Source organism: Martes martes, assembly GCF_963455335.1.
Source record: "Martes martes genome assembly, chromosome: 4".
Lineage (NCBI taxonomy): Eukaryota > Metazoa > Chordata > Mammalia > Carnivora > Mustelidae > Martes > Martes martes.
The window spans coordinates 97,255,969-97,274,619 of record NC_137891.1 but is presented as its reverse complement, the minus strand read 5'-3'; the positions used below and the strand labels follow the sequence as shown (position 1 = coordinate 97,274,619).

At 55.9% G+C, this 18,651-nt stretch overlaps 1 protein-coding gene across 1 annotated transcript; it reads right to left on the bottom strand.

Annotated features, from left to right (window-relative positions):
* Positions 1–4,627: 4,627 nt before the first annotated feature.
* On the bottom strand, positions 4,628–16,222 carry INKA2 (inka box actin regulator 2; the record flags this gene model as incomplete). The annotated part of the gene is made up of 2 exons (XM_080801612.1): positions 16,013–16,222; positions 4,628–5,455 (listed from the first exon to the last, which is right to left on the bottom strand). Exons 1-2 carry the CDS (start codon positions 16,046–16,048, stop codon positions 4,628–4,630), a joined length of 864 nt encoding a protein of 287 aa, XP_080657738.1. The 5' UTR covers positions 16,049–16,222.
* Positions 16,223–18,651: the final 2,429 nt, after the last annotated feature.

Here is an 18,651-nt window from a genome sequence, read left to right as displayed (position 1 = left end):
GAGACTTCCTGTGACAAAGGGTTTCAGGGAACCTCTGGCCCCCTCAGGGGGAGTGGATCTTAGCAGGAGAGCCGCTAGCCCCTTTAAGCCATTAGTACCTCGGGGTGACTGGGGGGATGGTAGGGGATGAGGTGTGGAGCTTGGCAGGGACTCTAGGGACCAAGGCCTTAAAGAGCAGAGAGCAGATCAGGGGCTGGACTCTTCTCAAAGCCTCCAGAACTTGGCTCATTCAACTCTCTAGTGCTTGCCAGGAATGTGAGGGCCTGTGGTTTGACTGTGAGGGACAGCTGGGGACAGAGGGACTGTGAGGGACAGAGGGGTGTCAGTGTTCCCTAGAGCCCATCCTCAGGCATCGGGGTCCTCAAGCACCATTTCTGCGCTCACCCCCCCCACCCCCCGCCTGCTGCCCTCTCCATACACACCCCCCACACACCATCCTCTATGAGAGAGTATAAATTTCTTGCCATTCAGCAAATAACAGCCCACCTGGCTTGTATTTTTACTACGTACAAAAACATTGTAGAGAAGACAATAGAGAAACCTCTTGTCTTCTCTGATCCTTGCTATATTCTGGTGAGGTAATAGGGTCAGTGTACACTCAGAAGAGGAAACCAAGCCCCAGTGAAAGTGTTTTTGTTATTTTCAATGGTTTAGCTCTGGTTCACATGGTTAGTGCCTGAACCAAAGGTCAGGCTGTCCAGTGAGAGCTTCTGCTGTGTTCTAGATGGTGTGTGTTACATTTTCTAAATCTCCAGCAGCCCTCCATTATCCCCATGTCATCGACAAGACAAACGAGGCTCAGAGAGGTCAGGCGACATCCTCAAGCTGACAGGGACAGAAATGGGTCTCCTGGGGCACCTGGGTGGCTCAGTGGGTTGAGCCGCTGCCTTCGGCTCGGGTCATGATCTCGGGGTCCTGGGGTCGAGTCCTGCGTCGGGCTCTCTGCTCAGTGGGGAGCCTGCTTCCCTCTCTCCCTCTCTCTCTGCCTGCCTCTCTGTCTACTGTGATCTCTCTCTGTCAAATAAATAAATAAAAAATCTTAAAAAAAAAAAAAAAAGAAATGGGTCTCTTATCCTCTTGGACTCTTCATCCAGTGCTCATCCCGAGGTACTGGCAGAAGTGACTTAACTGCTTGGGGGGGGGCAGGGGACCTGAGGTGCGTTGAAAGCTGGAGATAGGCCCCTGCTCCCCAAAGTCACAAGCTGTGATTTTGCTTTTATGGAAGCCCTGTAGGAAATGGGTGACTTCGGAAAGATGGGGTGCCCCCTCCCCAGCGGGGAGCCAGGGGGATGTCATGGGGACAGAGCCGAGCCAGGTCTCTATTCTTCTGAAGTTTGGGTTCAGGTCTCAACCTGAGGGGTGGGTACAGGGGAAGTGCTTGGGGGGGCCCTCTGGGAGAGGGTCCCAGCCCTGAAGGGTTGGAAAGAGAAGGGAAGGAGGGAAAGCAGGCAGGTCCAGCAAAGACTCTTCCAGCTCCTGCTTAAGGTCAGGGAACATCTAGAGACACGCTCCGGCCACAGAGCCACAGAGAAGCAGGTGGAGGCCTGAGCAGATGCCTGGGCCAATCAGGGGGCCCTGTACCTGCCAGGGAAGTGGGCCAGGTGTGAGGCGGGGCTCCATGCCAGGGAGAGTATTAAATGAGCTTCCAGCTTATTTGCATGTCCTAATTAACCATAAAATGAGCCCCAAGGGCAGAATTAAGCTGTCAGTTTCCCTCTGCTTCCACTACCTCCCCCTCATCCCGCTGCTCCCCACCCCTACACTTCCCTGCATCGCTTAGGTCCCAGGCATTCCCATTCACCTCTCCCCTCAGCTTCAGTGAAATACAGTCTCCATCCTGTCACAACAGAAGCCCAGAAAAAGGAGGAAAAGGAAAAGTGGTGGTGGCAGTGGTGGTGGGGGGTGTGTGTGTGTGTGTGTAAATGAACTGGCAATAGCCTTTCATTAGCAAAGCATGACCTCGTGATGAGGGCAGTACACTAGCCCAGTCAAGACCAGGGCAGAATTCCCCCCACCGGACAGTGAGCATTCCATTTATTATCCATGCATGGATAATATGGGGAGGACAGGTTTTGTTGTTGTTCCTCTTGACTTGGCTTTTGGAGCAGAAAGGGACACTTCATGGGGTAGTGTGAAAAACACAAGGCTGGAAGTCCATCGGGACCGTTTCAATCCCAGCTCTGCTGCGGTGACCTTGGGCAAGTTGCTTGACTTCTCTGAGCATCTGCATGTACAGTGAGAGGACCAGCAGCCACTCCCAGAGTGTGGTTGAGAAGGAAATAAGAAAGCAAAGACTGCGGGTGCCTGATGCAGTGAGTTCTGTTGGCGGCATATGTCACTCCTGTTTTGTTCTGGCCCCGAGTTAAAGTGAGTTTTCATGCCCTTGGAACCCTCTGGCCAACCGATGGGTTGGGATTTGCTTCTTCTCACTGAACCCTTTGGGCCGGGAACCAGGTCCTATTCCTTGCTGGTTTTAGGTCCTGTCACGGTGCCTGGCATTGGGAGATGTTCAATAAAGTTTTGTTAAGTCAGTCTGGATTGCGATGACCCGTCCACAGAACAGATGAGTCACAGATGAATGGCCAAGAGGGGACCTGGTTTCCTGTGGAATCATTCCGGATGGAGAGCTCGGTGACTTCACCACGGCCCATCGGGAGGAATCTTCTCTCTCTCCCTCACACACACACACACACCCACACACACACACATACACACACACTTGAACCCACACGCACCGCCCCACCCTCAGCAAGGCAGCCACAGCCAGTGGGCCTTCCCCCAGCACTGAACTACCCCAGTTTCCTGGGGGGACAGGAAGGATGAACAGGGTCTCACTATTCCAGAAAGGGCTGGCTCACCCGGCAAACTCCAGGGAGAGTAGGAAAGGCTGTTTTACAGCCGGACAATCCTGTTTCAAATCGAGGTTCTTCCATTCACTAGAAAGCCCCATCTGGGGAGCCTGGATGACCCCTAAGGGCTTCCACTGATTTACGGGGAAGGCAATCCTTCCGAGGGTCATTCTGCAGTTTGAAAGGCATGGTTCTGCACACTGCCTGGCAAATAGCGAGCACTGGAGAAAATAAATAAAAGTAGCACCTTCTGTCTGGTAGCTTCCGCCACCAAGAACTAACCATCTCCCATGTGATTGAGTGGGGGTCTGAGAGTGGTCCTAACTGGCCCTGACCCCAGCTGTGGAGCTGCTGTCCTAAGCCTCCTCCCTCCTCCATCTCAGTCTCCAGGGGTCCAGGATGCAGGAAGAGCCTTTCTTGTTATTTTTCTCCTCCAATTTGCTGTTAATGCTCCGAGGGCGGGAAGGCGGCTTGCCTCTAATTGCAGCTGTCACCCCCCCATCAGGCGGAGGGGAGCTCCGCCAGGAGGGGCGAAGGGAGGAGACAGGGAGGGCTTACAGGGCGGCCCGGCCCAAACAGAGAGCCACATTGTCTCTTCCCAGCCAGTGGGCTTTCCGGGCGGGCCGGGAGCCCGGCAGCTCCCAGGGGGGCACGGAGGGCCACGTGCGCCCCTCCAGGAAAGCTCTAGGCGCTGCGGGATCGGAGCGGAGCTGCAGCCCGCCCTGCCCTTCCCCTTACCCGCCGCCGCCGCCGCCGCCGCCGGCGGCGGTCTGGTCTGGCAAGACAGGCCTCCGCGTCCAGGACGGAGGGAGGCCGCAGGGTGAGGCTGGGAATCCAAAAATAGGGGGGCGATTCGAAGGGGCGCACCTTCGCCTTGCTGGGGGACCTCCGTGGGCTGTGTCCCGGTGCGGGTTCGGTGCTGGAGGTGGGGTGCTGGGGAAGGAGCGCGTGTGACTCCAAGGCCCAGCGCTGCCCTTCCCGCCAGCCCTGCACTGGCCTGCCTCCTGCCCGCAGGTGGCAAATCTAGGCTGGCTTCCTTCCCTGGAAAATGGGATAATAACTGCCCTCCTTCCTTATTCCAAAGGAGATAGTGGATGTGAAAAGGCTTTCCAACATTTAAAGTGCTTTACCAGTATCTTTCCTGTGCTTTTGAAAGAACATGGGGCTATCTCAAGCCCTCCTATAGGTACACTCCTTATTCGGCCCATTTGTCAGGACCGGGCTGAATGGGCTGAAATCTTAAAGGCAACAGGGGGTGGGGGTGGAAGGTTCCTCTCTGTTGATCCCAGTCCCAGGAGGGCCTGGATTTCATGCCTGTGCCTGGGGCAGTGCTTCGCCAAGGAAGCCAATGGTTATAAGGTTGAGACCATTGGGGGCCTCTTTGGGGGAACCTGAGACCCCAGTGCCCTGATCCATACAGAATGTTCAGCTGAGGTCTTTGGGGGCCCTGAAGGAATGTCAGGATTGCCTGGTCTCCTCTCCCTGCCGGTCATTGTCACCTGCAGCCCCAAAGTGGGCACTTGTCTCTCTCTCTCTCTCAATGTCTCTCTTTCAGTCTAGGAGCACTCCCCTCCCACCAGCCAGCCCCCACCACCGCCTCTCTCAGCCACACACCTGTCAGCCCTACTCCAGACACTCTTGCTGCTTCTCCCTCCTTTCTCGAGGAAAGGAACTTGGAGTCAGGCTTTTGAACGCCACAGTGCCCACACGGCATCTTCCCAGGGCCCAGCACCGACACCTGGACCTTTTGGGTTCAGTCAACTTTCTGTCTCTAGGACTCAGACCCAAACAGCTGTGTTAATATCAAAGCCAGAAGGTGAGGGTTCCAGGGCCTTGGGGCAGCTTGTGGAAGGACTTTCCCCCCTTCTGGGCTCTGCAGGGCCTGGGAAGGGGAAACGTCCAGAGCCCTTGGAATGGCTCCGCTTCTTGACCTTGTGTGAGCGGGCGGCCCTGGGCTCCGAGACCGTGGGCGTCACCCAGCCCGGCTTCTCCTTCAGCAGCCTGTCTCGGTCGGGCCGCACACTGCGCAAGAACTTCCTAAAGATGTTTGCCGTGAGGGCAAACCTGCGGCCCAGCTCCCGGGGCGGGCCCTTCTCCCCTTTGGGCTCCCCAGCCTCTCCTTTCTCCCCACCCTTCTCCAGTTCTGGCAAGTCCAGCCAGTTGCCCACGAGGTCCGCAAAAACGTTGTCGCCTAGCACCAGAGGTTGGCGGTTTCGGCCCCGGGACATCAACGTGGAGGTCCAGTCTTCCGGTTCCACCGGCTCCGGCCCCGGCTGGGCCCCACTTCGGTGCTCTGGCAGCTGTGCCCTGGCCAGGGGGGCCGGATCCTGCCCGCAGACGCTCCTCTGGGATGCACACTTGGCGCCCAGAGAAGGCTGGTTGCAAGGGGAGCAGGCTGAAGGCCTGGCAGGGCCTCTGCCACCCTCCCATGGAGGGGCCTCGGGCTGTGTCCGGGGGCTATCCTCGCAGCCCCGGGCCGGACTCCCTCCGGAGATCTCCAGCTGTTCCAGTGCCGCCTGCACCTGGAGAAGCTTCAGTTCTTGCAGCGCCCCCATCATGCTGTTCATCTGATCCTGGAGGCCATCACCCACCTCCTTCATGGACATCTGCAGGCAAGAGGGAAAGCGCAGGCCCGTGAGCCGCGGGGGCTGGGGGGAAGGCTGCCCTTCACCGGCCCGAACCTAGACCCCCACTGCCCACACATATACCGCCGCCCCCTGACCCCACCACCACGGGGCCCAGTACAGAGCAGCTCGGAGCCGGGAGAGGAGGAATCTTAACGCTGACATGGCTGGAGAACAGAAGGATGAACGGCAGCGAACATGCTAAGGCAGACGTCGTCCTCAGCCACAGGTATGTGAATATAGATAACACATGGATCAGTTAAGCTGTCTTAAAGAAAAATTATTTATTTATTTATTTATTGACTTGAGAAAGAGGGAGAGCACAGAAGGAGTGGGAGAGAGAGAAGCAGACTACCCGCGCCCGATGCAGGGGCTCGATCCCAGGACCCCGGGATCATGACCTGAGCTGAAGGCGGATGCTTCACTGACTGAGCCACCCAGGCCCCCCCAACTGATCTGTCTTTAATCTCAGCAACCAGTCTGTGAGGTAGGGACTAGTCTTGTTGCCAAGTTACAGATGAGGAAGAGGAGACACGGAAGTTGCTCAAGGTCACCTAGACATAAGAGGTGGACCTGAGACCAGTTCGAGGGGGCATGCAGTCGTGGTGGCCATCCTTGTCCTTTCATGTACTGTGTCCTCTTCTCCCCGAGCCTCCCCGAGATGATGACAATGATGATGGCCACGATGGTTTGCGAGACTTTACTATGTAATAGGAATTGAGCTAAGTGTTCTAGGCCTGTCACCTCTTTGGATCTTCATATAAACCTATGAGTTTGCTATTATTGCTCTCGTTTTAATAAGTTAGCCCTAGGGTGTGTGTGTGTGTGTGTGTGTGTGTGTGTGTGTGTGTGAAGTAACCTGCCCAAGGTCACACACACATCTCATGCTGCTGGGACTCAAACCCAGGACGCCTCACTCCAAATGCTCTGACCCTAACTAGACGACCAAGCCTGCCTCAAGATGGTGGGGCTGGGGAGCTGGGCTTTGAGGCTACTCTGTCCTCCCCAAGGCAGTGGAGAAGGGTGGAAAGGGACAGGAGGGCAAGAGAAGGAGCTCAGATTCCCGAAGATAATGGGTAGGCTGGGGGCTTCCTTTCACTGCCATGCACATCTGGCCAGTCAGGAGAGAGAGCTAGCTTTCCACCGCTCTTCCCACCCCTTTTCTGCCCTCCAGACACCTGTCCTCCCTCAGCTGCTCTTAGACTTGGCTCCCGTGCTCTTCCTGCCTTCTCAGCCCAATTGGCTCCATGGCTCGGGCCAAGAGTGGGGACACCGGAGGCCAGCTCCCTTGTCCCTTTGTGGGTGTCTAAGGCCCGGGTCCCAGGTGCCAGCTGGAAGGGACTGAGAGGCTGACTTGGGTGAGGGCCGAGTTTGGAGGCTGGGCAGGGGATGCGTGGTCTGATAACATTCACAGTCCAAGCTGCCTTGGTCCCGCCAGCTCCCTCCCCAGATCTGCTCATGTTACCAACAGCAGACCTTGCATGAGGGGACCATCTGTTTCTTAAGCCCCCCAGAGACCTGCTGGGATCGTCTTACCTCCCAGCCTGGTCCTAATGCACAGAACTAAGCCCACGGGGCGGAGAGCTGGAGGGATCGGGAGCAGAGGGGCAGAGGCGCTCAGGACAGCACTGGCAGCTAACCCTCTTAGGCTCTGGGTCAAGCCCTCCCCTGTCCACCTCAGCCCTGGTGGAGGCAGGGCACCACACTGGGCTCTCCTGAGCCAGCGGTACTGATGCCTGGAGGACTAACTGTCCCTGCTGGCAACCCTGGGATTTGCCGGATTGCCCTAGCGAGCAGTCTCCGTTTGAGTGGCGGCTACAGCAGCGAGAGATGCAGCCTGGGAGGTGGCTGTGCTTGCCGATGGCCCCTTGCTCTGACCTCTTTGGCTTCCAGCCTCCTGGCCCCTTCTCCTTTTGGAGCATCTGGGAGGACCCAGGGCAGGGTCTGAGCAGACCCCAAGCCTCAAACCAAACTCCTCAGGTCTCTAACTGCAGACTGCTTCTCTTGACTTCCCTTTTTCTGCCACCTCCTTCATACCCTTTTCCGCCTCACCCCAACCGGGATGTCAGAGTCCCTTTTGGCTGTTCTACCCAGTGCCCCCATTCCTGTCCCCAGATGTCTCACATCTGCTTTTCTGTCTCCTGGAACGCAGGACCACCTGACCAATCTTCCCAGCACGCTCCTGTGATCATGTCACTCAGAAGCGTCTCTCTGTCCCCCACACTGCTGTCAGAACCTTTTCAGGGACACAACTCAAATGCCCTTCCCTGGAGTGCTACTCTCCTCCCCTCCCTGGCATCCTCATATGTGTAAAGGCTCAGTCGTTCTCAAAACATTCATTGAGCATCTACCATCGAGGGCAGGGGTGGAGATCTACAAATGGTTAGGTCTCCCCAGAACCTAGCTAGCATATTGCCGCTGCCATACACCCAGAAAACACAGTGAGTACCCCTGAACGCCCCAAGTCATCTCTCCAGCCCTGCTGCCCTCAGGCAGTAACATACTCCACAGGGGGGCAAGTCAGGGATGTGGTTCAGGGCTTCATTTCACCAACAGGCCAGGACTCTGAGCTAGCAGGCTTCCTTCCAGAAGGCTGGAACGCAGTCCAGGTCAGAGGCAGTGGGAGGAATGAAATGACCCCATTCAATCTCTTCCAGTATGGAAAAATCCCGAAGAAATAATGCTGACATTTTGTATGGTTTTCCAGTGAGAATGTGTGCGTATGTATGAATTCGGGCCTGCCCATAAAACAGAGGCCCCATTTAAATAAATAGGAGGTGAAATTTTACCTCTATGGAAAATCATACTCTGCACTGGTTAAGGTCTTGGGTTCCAGAGACAGATGGCACAGGGTTCAAATCCCAGCTCGGCCACATAGTAGAACCTGTGTGACCTGGACAGGCTATTTAAATTGTTTTTCAGTTTCTCTGTTCTTCCACATGGGAATAAGAGTTTCTGCCTCATACAGCTCTGGTCAGATGAGACGAGGTCACAGGTGTTTACGTGTGGCCTGGAGGTGAGTTCTGGTGGTTATTGTAAGACTTCCTAAGAACGTCCAGAACACTTCTTCTTCAGTGGAGCTTAGCACGTAGTAATAATAGGACTCCATTCATCTACCCGGTCCGATCAAGGAGAAACACGTCTCTTGTCCTGTCCCTTCTGCCCCACCCCTGGCCCCCACAGAGGGAGAGCCGGGGAAGGAAAGGGAAGCCCCACATCCTCTTGTCCATTCTCAGGACGGCTTGGTTGGCCAGCCACAGTGCTGACACTGAGGGCAGAAGGCAGCTGTGGGAGGGAAGACCAGAGGAGAAGGAAGTGCGGGAAGCTGGGAGGGCCAGGGAAAGTGGGGAGGCCGGAGCATCAGCTGGGTCTTGACTGAGAGCAAGCTGCCTTTCCCAGCCCCAAGGGGAATGATGTCACCCAGGGAGAAAGAGCCAGAGGGCAAGCTACTCTCTTCTTCTGGGGCGTGGGACCTTCTCCGATCCCAGGGTTTCTCTGGCCTCAGGAACACAAGAGGGAGCAGTGTGGGCTGGGGAGCAAAGGAGAGGGGCCAAATCAGAGAAGGTCCCAAACTAGATATTATTGACACTAAATCCCAATCCCCAGACTGTGGCGGCTGAGTTCCTCTCTGTCCTCCCAGTGCCAAAGCCTCAGGTCCTTCCTCAGGACAGGGACGCAATCCTGCCCAGCTTGCCCTCAGGGGCCTGTTGGAAAAGTCCTTAGAGGGTCTAGTTGGTTCTGTTTAGTCTGAGTGAGAGTGGATCTAGCAGCCTGCCCTCTATCCACCCCTAGTCATGCTCGCTGACGCGCACACATGCCAGAGTGGATCTGCTCCACCATCGGACATACTACCCCTAACAGCACATCCCAGAGACGGGTGGGGGTCTCCTTGCTGAGAAAGATCGTGAAGGTATCACCACCCTCCTTGCAAGACCCCGTACCCTCACCAGCCATCTCCCATCTCCTGACACTTCCTGGGCCTCAAAATGTTTCATCCTGAAAGTTTTCTTTCATTTATTCATTTGTCAGCGAGAGAGAGAGAGAGAGAGAGAGAGAGAGAGTGAGCGCTCGCATAAGCAGGGGAAGCAGCAGGCAAAAGGAGAAGCAGACTCCCCGCTGAGCAAGGAGCCCAACTTGGGACCTGATCCCAGAACCCTGGAACCATGACCTAAGCCAAAGGCAGGTGCTTTAACCAACTAAGCCACCCAGGCGTCCCCTCAAAGTTTTCTTCACATCACGCTTCAGTCTCTCCCGATGCCGTTCAATCTTTCTCCGTGTGTGAGAGCTGGATGGCCCCTGGGCACCCTGCGCGGGAGTCCTAGCTGCCTAACTCAGAGGATTCCAGCCGGCCGTCAAGTGATAAGCTCTTTCCTCCCGCCTCGTTGGACCCCCACAGTTACTCTGGCAGACTGGGGACCCCACTGCACAGAGTGAGATCTGAGATGTTCATTTTCTCCCCTGACGTCCTTCCCTAGACCGCCTTCACGGTTTTCACCACATCCACGTAGGACCTCCTTCCCGACTTGATGGTGCACACACGTCTGTTCGTCTAAATAAACTGTTTTTAGGCAGGAACTTATATGAAGTGCATATACTTATCATAAACAGATGGTGACTATCTAAAACTAGAAGGTTTTCAATGGAGCGTCACATAATGTCACCCCGAGGGCCTCCGGTGCAAAGGCGGATCTACGGCCCAGGGTCTGAGGCGTCTTTGTGGGAGGACTGGGACCCCAAGCCTGGCCCTCTTACTCTGGGCCAGTGGGCTCCTCGTGCCATCACGATGTGGCTTCTCAGCCCCATGGGACTGTTGTGAGAAAAAAACCAGGGTAGTCAACGCGACACGCAAAGCACAATTATCATCCCTTGGGGAGGAAGCGCACGAAGCCTTGGAAGGGCTCCAAGACCCAATTCAGCTGCTTTCCCCTGACGGCGCCTCTTCGTTGAATCATCTGAAGGAAGAAGGGCTGTCTGTCTGGAGCTGAAGGGGAAGACATCTCTAGCAAGCAGACCCACCATCCTTGACCTGCAGCACTGTGCCCTCCAGGGCTAGGTCAGCTGCCCATGGACAGCACATTCCCCCTTGGCACTCGCTGGGCCTTTTTGATATGGGAGGCGTGGCGATGGGAAAGTGACACCAGCATCCTCGGCAACCTTCCCAAGCCCTCTCCTGGGCCCCTGATGGATCCCACAGCTGTGCCCTCCAACCGTCCATCTCACGCCCTCTCCCAGCTCAGCCGGAATCCTTTGACACAGGCTCCGGCTTTGCCCGTGGACCTGGCAGTGCGCCCTGCCTTGCTCCCCCCACCCCCATGACTCACAAGACCCCCACACAGATCCTTTCAGTCCCTCTGGAAGCTACAAGGAGGTTCGGGGCCGGAAATGGGAAAAGCCCTGCTTTTGCCAAGTGGCCCATTCTCCAGTCCAGTGAATAGGGACCTTCACAGTCCCCTGTTCTTGGCTGCAACGAGCAACAGGAAGGTAAAGAAGAAACTGTGCCAAGAGCTGGAGGAGGGCGGAGGGTAGGGAAAGAAGGAAGTGTGAAATGGATGAGCCCACTCTCGGCTGAACCACCTACCGGGGGCCATGGGCTTGGGCAAGAGGCAGACGCGTGAGGAGGGGGGCCCAACCCTGCCTCCCCTGACCAGCTTTAGCTCCTCTCCACCGCAGGCACTGCAGTCACGACCTCCAGAAGCTACCTTCCTTTTCCCCTTTTCCAGTTCAGGCCTTCCTACTCTCCTGTGTGGGCTCTGTGATCACCACCTAACTCAGCCTCCCGCCTCGGTTTCCTCCCTCCTCTCCTCCACCCCATAGCACACACCTCTTAGATGCCAGAGCCAGACTTTCATCCTGCTTCTCCCAAAGCCCACAGAGAAGGGCAGGCTGTTTAGCATGGCACTCAAGGCCCCCATAGGCTATTCACAACAACACTCCCAGCCCTGTTGCTCCCTATTCCTCTGCACGTACCCTATGTCCTAGCTAAGCTTCTGTCATCTTCAAACATCCCTCCCGTTCCATCTCGGTGCTTTTCGTTCCTGTTGCTTCATTATCTGCCTGGAATGCTGTTTTTCTCCTGGTCACCTCCCTGCTGATCCCTCAAGGTCAAGCTCAAATGCTCCCTCTCTATAGAGTTTTCCCTGATTCCCTGGCTGGAGATAATTCCTCCCTTCTCGGGGCACTGCCCCTGTGCCTCTATGTAGCACGCAGCCTCTATTTCTGTACTGAACATATGCCTACATGTGCTGGTTAAGAGTCTAAGTTCTGCAGTCTGAATGGCTGGGTTTGAAGCCTTGCTCTGTCACTTACCAGTTCTATGACCTTGGCCAAGTCACTTGACCACCTCATGTCTCATCTGTGGAATGGGAATAATGGAAGTACAACTTCTTTGAGTTGCTTTGGCAATTAAATGACATAATCCATTACATGCCTGGCGTATGGATAAGGATGAACATCAGCACATGTTATTATTATTACCTCCCTGATTGAACGGCAGGTTCTGCAAAGGCAGGATCTTTGTCTGTTTGTATTTGTGATCACAGTGCTAGGGTCTGGTCAGGTGCTTTAAACACTGGATGAGCTCAGTTAATGTGTCCTGTGAATGAGTGACGCATGCGCACCAGCCTGATCCACCCGTCAGGATAGTTAGCACTGTGTTACGTGCTAAGGACAGATAGCCAGTATGTAATCTTCACAGTGGCTCTATAAAGCAGTTATTTTAAAAAGCCTGCTTTATGGACACCTGGGTGGCTCAGCCAGTTAAACATCTGCCTTCGGCTCAGATCATGATCCCCAGGTCCTGGGATCCAGCCCCACATTGGGTTTCCTGCTCAAGTGGAGCCTACTTCTCCCTCTGCCCCTCTTCCAGCTTGTGCTTTCTCTCTCTCTCTCTTTCTCAAATAAGTAAATAAAAATCTTAAAAAATTTTTTTTAATTTTAAAAACCTGTTTTACAGATGAGAAAACCAAGGCACAGGGAGTTAAGTAATCTGCCCCAAGTCCCATGGTCCACACTCCTCCCTCACTGACCCTACCCTGTTCTTCACCATAGATCTAAACATCAAAGGAGGTGACATTAGGAGATTCTTGGCAAAAGCTTTTTTTCTGCCTCAGGAAATTTGCTCTTTGGTCCCAAGAGCTGAAGGCTGTTCGTACTGTATCTCTTCTGTCACCTTCTTCTGTCCTTATCTTGTCTTTAGGCCCTGGTCTGCTTCTGCATGTCAGAACCTCTTGAACTTGTGGCCACTAGTGTCTACATAAATGCCTTCTAAATACTGAGTTGTCCTAGAAGGACCTTCTCCAGCCCCAGAGAAGTCCCTCTGCTGCTTCATCATGCCTCAGCTAGGACAGGTATTCCAGGAGTCAGCCTCCATCAACCTCCCCCTCCTCCAGGAAGCCTTCCTGGCTTGGCTGGACTTCATGAGCCTCCATCACTCAGCCTTTGCACACTCTATTTGCTCTACACTGGTATTGACTCAGGAACAACCCATGAGCATCTTACATCTGCTTCTTCTGTGTTCTTGTGTCTACCCCCATTTGTTGGAAGCCCTCAAGGGAGCAGTGTGTAAGAACAGCTGGTCCCAAGGCCTTGTGTTCATGCAGGGCCCCTCTCTGGTGGCTGGAGAGGAGAAAGCTATGTTCTCCGCTGAGTTGTGGCAGCCCCGACCCCCCTCATACTAATGAAGAAGTGTGTCAGCTGCTGCTACTCTCCTGCCCCATTTCATCCCTGAAACGGACCCCAGTCCCCTTCCAGGAGGGGGGAAAGGGCCAGTCCTCTAGGCATCAACCTAACTGAGCGAGGATCCCCAAATGCTTAGCCTCCCCACAAGGCTCACTTGTTAGAGTGCAATTTTCTGCTCTGAGAAATTGAGAAATTCTGCCACTTTGGTTTTCAGGAACACACTCTTTTTGTCTAGATTTTCTGGGCCAAGGACAGGGCCAGGATGCAGGAGGGGGACCCAGAACACCCTTGACAAAAATAATGTCACAACTTGTTAATGCCTTCTCCAGCAGTTTAACCCAGTGTCTGTAGGACACACACTTCTTGAAGGGATTTGGTGGCATAAATGAATGTAAAACTTGACCAGTATTGCATGCGTGCCATGCCTGGGCATATACTAACTTAAGGCAAAGCCAGGCAACACACAGTCCTCCTCAGTGGCAGGGAAGAATCTGCCCGAAATAAACATACAGGCCCCACTGCCTGCCACCACCCTCGAAAGTTCATACGCCTGTATGCCTTTCCCACCCCCTTGCTGACCTGGGGTATAAACAAACAAACTCTTCCTATCCTAGTCACAACCAAGCTGCACTGAAGTCAATCCCCACAGTCTTCAGAGGAGCCAGAGGGCTGAGCCTGGGCTAACTCAGCTCTACTTTCTTCTTCATTCCCATTGGGGAAACTGAGGCACTGAGATTTGGTTCAGCTACCTAAGCACTGGGCTGAGGTGTTGGGGAGTAAAGGGAACTCTAATACCTCTGCCTGTCACTGCTCTGTCTCATTTCTGGGCAGCCTGGCATGGGGGGAGGAGGAGGGGCAGCGTGGGGGTGGGGGAGGGGGAGGGGGAGGAGGAGGGTGCTGAGCTCTCCCATCTGAGCGTCATTCTGGGCCCCAGGCCAGGCATTTGGCTTCCTCTCCAAGAGAGTCAAAGGCTGAAGCTGCTCAGACAAAGGGCCAAATGAAAGCTAATGGGGAGCTCGGTGACTTCAGCCTCTCCCCTTCCTCCTTGCGGGTACTGGGGGGCTCAAGTCCTTGGCAGGAGAGGGTGCAAATCAAGACCTGGAGCTCAGTTCAGTGCAGATTCCTATTTGCCTTTTTTTATTCTCCTGGCATCCTCAGACTATCTTCCTCCCCTCACCCCTCCCACCTAGGGTGCTATAAAAAATGCAAATCAGTAGGATTTTAAAATTCAAGCCTATGCCAGGAACACCCACAAACCCTCTATTAAGGCAGATCCTGAGGTGGGTGGTGTGGTCCCAGATTCCAAGCACAAAAAGAGGACTCTATTAGATTCTTTTTTCAGTATGGGCCTTGGACTTCAGACATGATCTGTGATGACTTCAGACATGATCTGTGATGACCTTGACCTTTCTGATCTTGGACAAATGAATGGGAAGAGTCAGAATTATATATGCGTGGGCTGGGCCTGACCGTCCCAAACTGACACGGGAAGCACGGGAAAACCAGCATGGGAAGGGCCAGGGTGGAGACTCCTCTGTCCCTCACCTAAGCAGCATTTCTCTGGATAACTTTCCCATCTGAGTGTCACCACAAAAAGGGCTTGAAGAGGAAGTCCCAGAGAAGTGACCATTGACCTGAGAAGGCAGACGCTGGAGTGGGACAGGAAGAGTGCCTTCGGCCTTGACCAGGAAGCATCAGTGAGAACACCTGCTCTGCGAGCTGCCCTGCCCCCAAACTGGCCCCAGATACAGCTGCCAAGTTTGGAGGGGTGGGGGTGGGGTAGTGTAGAGTTTGCAGGAGCTGGAGAGGATGTCATGGAATCTGGAGAGCCACGGATCCAGGTCTGCTGTTGAGAGCCTGGGTGCCCCTTGCTCTGGAAAGAAGGAAGAAAGAAGGGAGAAAAGCGAGACCGAGGAGAGGTCCACTCCAAGAGAAACTAAAAGGAACAAAAAGAGGTAGAGGCAAAGGAACAGGAGGGAATCGGATTGAGAGAAAGGTGGGCCTGGAGGCCAAGGTGGGGCGGGGCGTGCATATCTGCGTGAATTCGGGTGGTTGCAGGAACAAGAAAGATGGCAGGTGTGTGTGTGCAGGGTGGGGTGGTATATGAAGTAGGTGAGAATCAACCTAACAGAGATTTGGGAGCACACATCCCTCTACTTGGGTGATTCCCTGTTCCCAGCCCGAGCTCCTTCTCCTGACCCCTGCACCCCTGACCTCCTCAAGCTCCTTCCGCACTCCCCACGCCCAGCCCTGACATCTGGCCGGGCCCCCGCAGCTCCGCTTGCGATCTGCCAGGCGGCGCCCCTCCTCCGGCGCGGGGCCCTCCCCCGCCCTTCCAGCTTGCCAGCACCCCCTCCCTGCTGGCAGACAAGCCCGGGCAGACAGCCGGCCCGGCCTGCCCCCGCAGCCGCGCCAGCTCTGCCAAGCCCGGCGGGGCTAGGGGTCCCAGGCGGTGCCAGCTCCCCGCGAGCCAGCGGTCCCCAGCCGCCCTCCGGCCCGCGAGCGCCCGGCCTTGCTCCCGGCGCCCCGCCAGCTCCGCGGGGGGACCCCGAGCGGTCCCAGCAGCCGTCCGTCTGGGAGTGCGCCCCCCGTGTCTCCCGCGCCTTCTCTGGGCGCATTTCAGTCTGGGTTTGGGTCTCTCGGTCTCCGTCACTCGCTCGTGTCGGCCTCGCTCTCTCAAATCTTTGCTCCAAGTTTCCTCGCGGCCTTTGCCCTCGGAACAGGCCCTGCCCTCAGCCTGCCCGCCCCCTCCTCGCCCGCCTTCCTCCGCCCTCGCACTCCCGGCTCCCCCGCCCGCGGCGGGGGCCAGGTGCGGTCCGGGCGGAGCAGTCCTCCGGACCCCGGCGCCCGCGCCGCGCTTACCAGCTCCTGTTTGAGGCGGCGCAAATAGCAGTCCATTTCCCTGCTCTCTTCCTCGTGCGCCCATTTGCCGGGCTCGGCTCCGCAAGAGCGTCCCCAGGTGGGAACAGCGGTCCCGGGCCCCAGCGCCCCGCGCCTCTCGCAGCGCAGAGCAGAGCCGAGCCCCGGCGCCCAGGCCCGGACTTAGAGCAGCTTCCTCGGCTCTCAGCGCGCGGTCCGTGCGGGGGGCGGAGGAAAAGTGGGACAGCCTATGAGAATTCAGGGGGGATGGCTTCAGCCAATGAGATGGGCGCACCGGGGGCGCGGGCTGGGCCGCGGCGAGGGGACCCTGCCGCGGAAGGTGGCACGCGGTAGGGCAGCGGCGACTGGGGGCTGGCCGGGCGACACCTGGTCCTCGCAGGCACGGCGGGGGGTATCGTGACGCCAGACTGTACCGACGTCCCCCAACAGAGCACGTGATCCCCGTTTGGTCATAAAGAGAGAGCACCGTCTTACGCGCGCGGGCGCTGGGTAGCGGTCTCAGTAAGAGGCCGAGTGCCTTAGTTTCTTTCAACCCTGTTTCCCAAACTCCGATCAGAAAAGGAACATCCTCCACCCAAGCAGCCAATCAGCAGCCCTTTTGAACTCTGGAAGTGTGCTGGAAGTCTGGAAGTTTGGGTGTACTTCACTTTCTAGTGTACGGTCCCTCCAGCCCCACGCCTCACCGGTGGAGCTGAAGAGCCACTGCTCGGTCCATTCACTTAAATTTAACTAACACATAACCGAAGCAGAGGCTCTGCTGTATTCCTTGCCAAGTGTGTTAAGTCTGGGGATACTGAATGAAGAAGACAGGGAAGGAGGTCTCTGGTCTAGACAACAGGCATGGGGGAGGGGTAGCGAAGGATAGGATAGGTTAAAATGAACAAACACGGTAATCTCAGGTAGTGATTCTTGGTGAAAAAAAGGGGGGGGGGAACAGGGTAATGGGATGGGGGCTGCTTTCGATAGGGTGGGCAAGGAGCGGAGGAATAGCCCCTTTCTTCCGCAGTACTCCTTCAGCGTCAGTTATCCCGACTGCTGCTCTAGGGAAGAGGACGCAAAGTTGCTCGATTCTATTCGGTGGACAGGGGCCTAGCCCGAGCCGGAGCTGGGGCAGGTGGACCTGAGAGGGGCCGCAAGCCGGCCGGGCGCCCCTCCCCTCGGAGCTCCGGACCCGCCACGCCAGCCTCCGCGCACAGCCGGATTGCGGGTCCTCCCAGTGTCTAGGCGCCGCGCCACCTTCCCCAACCCGCCCCAACTCGCCCCGACCCCCGGGAGCTGGTGTTGCAGGACCCTCGCGTAATTAGGGTGACTAGCGACATGTTATTTCAAGATAATTAACGGGAGAAAGTTTGCCCCAGGCAGAATTTGGGGTCTCTGTGACAGAACCGTGCAGACGCGGGAGAAGGGACAGAGAAAGCAGGCGCTGCGGTCATTCCCATCTTTGTCAGCAAAGAGTGCCGCCCCTGCTCGCTACTGAAAGGCGGGAGAGAGGCAGGGAGAATAAAAATGAACATCATCAGAAACGAAGACTTCGCAGAGTCCATTTGGATGCTTCCACTTAACCTCGGGTCCTCACTCACAGGGGATTTTGCCCTGTCTTTCGGCCCCCTGAGTGCTCCCCACCCCCCACGCCGCCTTTTGGACGAAGCTGCAGCAGCGGTAGCAGATGGTTCCAGAACAGAAAGAAGAGGAGTAGGTGAGTCAGAACCCGGTCCGAATTCTGTGTCTCGATGACCGCTTGCCAAGCCCAGGGACCCGCGCTTCCTCTGCGGTCCCTGCTCAGGATTCCACGTGGGTCACAAAACCCGGGGGACCGCAGGGTGGAGCTGAGAAACTGCTCAGGCGTTCCCAAGCTGCGGAACCTGACATTCCATTTCCTTCCTCTTTCCAGGTCCGTCGATAACCGGGATGAGTCGGGCCCCGTGGGTCCACACAGCGCTGTGCTCGGCCCAGCCTGCAGGCTTCGTTGCAGTTTGGAGCCAGAGATCCCCAAGGCGCGTCTTTCCGTGGTACCCCAGGCATACTCACCGTGGGAGCCACCCCCAAGGACCGAGCTGCAGTCCCCAGACTGGCTGAACCTTTTCTGGAGTTGAATCTTCTGGAATCGGGGCAGAAAAGGGGCACCTGACCACTATCATAATCTACAGACAATCTTACACAGGGAGAAACACCACCAAAGGTTCCCCCACCCCTGCAGGCCTTGCTCACTCTTAGAGCTCCAGGGCCCAGCAGTGGCAGCTATAGAAGGCAGTGAGTAAACATTTGTGGTCCGGGGTAGAAATAGTCTTTAGAGTCAAGTTTAAGCCACAGTTTTGCCATCCCCGAGGGCTCCTGGACTGGAATCCTCTTGGAGGTTAAGAGGATGGCTGCAGTTCACACTCTAAGAGATGCAGGCTGATCTCCTGTAAGAACCTTAGACTGAGTGGTCGGCCTCCCTAGCCTGCTGACAGCACACTCTGACTTGCACAAATGCATCCTTTTTACCGGCCCCAGCTTCCCTTGTGTGTAGTTCAACCTCTGTGAGCCTAACACTTTTCTACTCCTTATGAAACTCTACTTTGCCAATGATCTGGGATGTAGTCAGGACAAGAGGAATCCATCTCAGAGATGAAGAATATATT